Below are 3,982 nucleotides of genomic sequence, written 5' to 3'. Positions count from 1 at the left end.
AAAAAAAAAAAAACATGATACATGGTATTACATTTAATTTGATCATCGTGTCGAACACATCGTCAAGTCTGTTTAAATCACGAGCATTGTGAGGGAGGAGAAAAGAGCCGATTTCAAACAATCGATATACTTTCGTATACACTAGGTCCATAGCAAACACATTAGCGTGGTGTCCTATTGAAGTTGTACTTTCATATTAGTAGTTGCTTTTCTTGCTAACTAGTAAATAATATTATTACCTCCTATCAAAATGCCAAACACGGGTGTATCTTCTGGAAAGTCTTTTTTCAACATCAGATCCACTTCATCCTTCATTAGGTTTGCTAGTTTGGTAAAGTCGGGATGGTGTATTTGATCTTCAGATACAATTTTGGGACTTTTGATTTCCATTTGCAGAATTTGCTGCCCGTGCTCTTTATAAACTACTTTTAGACCACCATCTGATATTCTACCATAAACTCCCCTTCTTTCTTTGCTGCCTTCAGATTCATCATCATTGCTTAAAATAAAGAGTAATCATTCAAAAAACACTGTTTTATTTGTCTTGTTCATAACAAAGGTTCTTACCCAAACTGTTTCAAGTATTTATTTTCTCTCAAGAAAGGTGATAGCAATGGAGTAACAAACTTCTTGATGAAGAGGCCTTCATTGTAACGGGGAGAGGGCGGCGAACCGTGTTCATTTAAACTAAGAAAAAGACAACTATTAATAATAATCTGACAGCATACTCTAACTAGAACAATGTCTTACAAATTTACAATAGATTGGCACATTTTTTCTTTCGCCCCTTCTTCGTCAAACATCAAATTGTTTGCCATACATTTTGCTTTCTTAATGTCTTTCTTTGCAAGCTGCAGTTGTAGAAGCAATTGATCATTGTTGACAAACAATTATAAATTATATTCGTTATGGTAAATTACCTTGTATATCTTCCTTAATTTTTCAACTTCAAACTTATCGAGTTCATCTAAATCGACTTCTTCTCCAACATCATACTTCTCTTCCAATTCTTGAATCATCGCTTTATGTGTACTTTCTGAAATGCCATTATATTTGTTGTGTTTAGAAGATATGAAAAAAATACCGTTTATTGCTCTACAAGCAACAGAAAGTTAATTTACTACACAAGAAGGGTTGGTGCAATAACAATTTCCAATTCTTCAATACAGCTTTGCAGTTTTTTCCCTTTTGCTCCTTCTTCTTTACATATCTTCCTAAACTGTAACAGCTCTTTACTAACATCATTCCCATGAACACACCACTTAAACTTTGTAGTCAGTATACAGAGAACATAAAAAAGTCTCTTTTCTCTATTATTTTTACCTTGACATATTCAAGTACAGGTTCGTCTGCAATCGGCCTTCCTTCCAAATAATGGTACATCTAAAAAAGGACACATTTATATACCATATATGTTTATAATAACTTGCATTACTTACTGTTTTTACTCTTTTATTTTGGACTTGTGCAGTGACGGATCCAGTGGGTTTGGATTCATCAGCGGTTTGGTTAACAGCAGTTTTGTCAGTAGTGACAGCGGCGGTATCGACAGTAGTAGGTTCATCTAAAAAAAAAAAAAAAAAAAAAAAAAACCTTCAGTAAGTTCATTTGTTGTACCTCTTCTACAACTGAGCTGTGGGACCTCTTGTGAATATGCATAGTTCCAGTACCAAAGCTGAAGTAACGAAACTTGCTGTTGCTGAAGTTGTTGTTGATCGTGACACTTGGTTCGCTTTGCTTTCTCTCGCTGTGATGTATGTAAAAGTAACTTAATATATTGCACAACGCTACAAATGTCTTTCATAATTTTACGTCTACGTTATTAGGCTTTACTACTAGAGTTTTTAGATAGTCTTTGATTTCATTATCCTTTAAAGATACACTAATGCCGTTAAGACACTGGTTATATCGCTTGGCCAGAACGTCTGAGACATTAAAATGACCTCCTCTCTGTTTGATAATATAGGATTTGTAGGTCTCGAAATTCCAATCAGAGATTTTGTATTGTGAGAAAAAAAGCAAGTCGCTTTTGCTAGGTATAGCGATGTAGCGATCAAGATTAAGCATTTGTAAAAGCAGAAGAGTGGTAAGAGCAAAAGAATTTTTAGGGCAAAAGAGTTTTCGGAATAAAAGAATTGTATGGGAACAAAAGAGCTGCAAAAATAAGAAGGATAACACTTAGTGCAATTCAAATTTCAATTAGAGCAGGCAGAAATGCGTCGTTTGGCTAATGTTAGGCGCACGCCCTAAAAATGGAGTTTTGCTCTTTGCACAGCACATCTGCACAGCATTTTCACAATAGTAGCGTAAGCAATTCAATTTGCACTGGACAAACCACAACTACACAACACTATGTACATCACTGAAGTATAATGGAGGTATGTGTTGATGGGCCTGTAATAATTTCTTTATTATGTTGAGAGAGGATTCGTTATTCACTTTATAACAGGATTATTGCATGAATTTATCACGGCCAATAAGAATTGGGCATGACGCGTATATAAGAATAACGCATTTTGTGGTCACTTTTCTTTTGCTTTTCTTTGCCTTCAAGTAGCATTTTACGACAAGATGAAGCTCTTATAAGGTAAATACGATAGATATGCTGTTTGCTGTGTAAATCGAATTGTTTACGTCACTAATTGGGAAAATGATGTGCAGATGTACAGTGCAAATAGCAAAACCCTAAATTTCTGCTCTGATACAAGATAATGACCTCAATCCTACCAACAGGGTTCTGCTGATCATTCGGAACATGTAAGCCTTTTAGGATACGAAGGTTTTTCAAATAAAAATTCAAACCGTTGATAGGGTGAAAAAAACTACCTCGTCATGCCGTTGAAGACGGGCCCAAGGAAACTGAATTAATCACAAGGCATTTGGAAGCGATCCTGGCTCCTCTTTTCGAGGATTTGGATAACAACATTGTTTTTTCGATGATAAATAAATAATTTCGGTGGGAAGGAAATGGGTATTGCAGAGAAGAGTGAGATTTGACATCCATAATGCAAATTGAAGAGGACATCTGTCAACGACAAGGAAAAACAAGCTACTACACGACCTGATGCCTCGATCAATATCATACATGGAGCATCCTTGAGTAAACGAATTGGCTGCGGCGAGGTCAAAGCCGAGTATCAGGCTTCCAATCATCGGTTGGCTGGCATTGATCTGATGCGCATCACAGTGTTGGCCAAGGCTGCACCCGATAAACACAGGTTGAAAGCCATCTTTGCCTTCATTATTGTCGGTAAGCTTCGATTGCGTTTCATCGGTTATTCGCATCTTCACCTTTCTTTTTATCATAGGCAAATATACCACTTTTTGCATCCTTAATCGCGCCCAAACGTATCTGTATACCATGTGTGAAATCGCACACATCCAACCCCCTTTAACCCTTGATCATGTGATGTTCTTTCTTTCACAAGTGAATAAGGTTGCCAAGACCATTGCCTGCTTCCAGCACACCACAAATAGCGGCAACCAAAATCATGTAAACGACTCAACTACACTCATTGATAACATGCTCTATCATTCCACGGCTCCCAAATTATCGCGCAAGCGAAAATCGATTGCAAGCCATTACAACCATTGATCACCCTCCCTTCTCCTTTTGCGAGCATCCCCTTTCCTTTGTGAATATCTTCCCTTTTTGGATACACCCTCCTTCAACTCCCAAAAAAAATAAAGTACAGCCGATCGTTTTCTTAAATTTGGCCCTCGTTCATTTGGTTTCAAACCGATTGTCGCAACGAATGCACTCGATCGACATTGTTGCAACAAAAGGAACAATTTTAAAAAATAGCTGGAAAGGAAGGAGTGCTTTTTTTTTGTTGCACACGGAAAGGTGGTGACGCATCCAGCAGCTTTAAGCAGCTACTTTTTTTTTTTCAGTTGGGTTCGAGGAATTGTCATGACACCATCCCTCCTCCTGGATCAATCTCACTTAGGCCAGAGGTGGCATGATTTCATCGATTTCCAG

At 37.4% G+C, this 3,982-nt stretch overlaps 4 protein-coding genes across 4 annotated transcripts; 1 reads left to right on the top strand and 3 right to left on the bottom strand.

Moving 5' to 3' along the window:
* Positions 1 to 219: 219 nt before the first annotated feature.
* On the bottom strand, positions 220 to 1,041 carry RHIMIDRAFT_294573 (uncharacterized protein; the record flags this gene model as incomplete). Its single annotated transcript, XM_023614099.1, has 4 exons — positions 921 to 1,041; positions 751 to 851; positions 568 to 687; positions 220 to 499 (listed from the first exon to the last, which is right to left on the bottom strand). The coding sequence occupies exons 1-4, from the start codon at positions 1,017 to 1,019 to the stop codon at positions 220 to 222; spliced, it is 600 nt and encodes a 199-aa protein (XP_023462742.1). The 5' UTR covers positions 1,020 to 1,041.
* A 64-nt stretch (positions 1,042 to 1,105) lies between these two features.
* On the bottom strand, positions 1,106 to 2,133 carry RHIMIDRAFT_263772 (uncharacterized protein). Its single transcript, XM_023611704.1, is given in 5 exon segments — positions 1,106 to 1,261; positions 1,324 to 1,383; positions 1,440 to 1,564; positions 1,618 to 1,804; positions 1,813 to 2,133. 4 exon segments carry the CDS (start codon positions 1,802 to 1,804, stop codon positions 1,121 to 1,123), a joined length of 513 nt encoding a protein of 170 aa, XP_023462741.1. The 5' UTR covers positions 1,813 to 2,133; the 3' UTR covers positions 1,106 to 1,120.
* Positions 2,134 to 2,582: 449 nt separating this feature from the next.
* RHIMIDRAFT_263770 (uncharacterized protein) lies at positions 2,583 to 3,385 on the bottom strand. Its single transcript, XM_023611703.1, has 2 exons — positions 2,812 to 3,385; positions 2,583 to 2,757 (listed from the first exon to the last, which is right to left on the bottom strand). Exon 1 carries the CDS (start codon positions 3,361 to 3,363, stop codon positions 2,869 to 2,871), a length of 495 nt encoding a protein of 164 aa, XP_023462740.1. The 5' UTR covers positions 3,364 to 3,385; the 3' UTR covers positions 2,583 to 2,757; positions 2,812 to 2,868.
* RHIMIDRAFT_263769 (uncharacterized protein) lies at positions 3,363 to 3,982 on the top strand. Its single transcript, XM_023611702.1, has one exon. The coding sequence runs from the start codon at positions 3,410 to 3,412 to the stop codon at positions 3,593 to 3,595; it is 186 nt and encodes a 61-aa protein (XP_023462739.1). The 5' UTR covers positions 3,363 to 3,409; the 3' UTR covers positions 3,596 to 3,982.

Source organism: Rhizopus microsporus (genome assembly GCF_002708625.1).
Source record: "Rhizopus microsporus ATCC 52813 unplaced genomic scaffold scaffold_19, whole genome shotgun sequence".
Taxonomy (NCBI): domain Eukaryota; kingdom Fungi; phylum Mucoromycota; class Mucoromycetes; order Mucorales; family Rhizopodaceae; genus Rhizopus; species Rhizopus microsporus.
The sequence above is the reverse complement of the archived record's forward strand: the minus strand, read 5'-3'. Positions and strand labels throughout refer to the sequence as shown.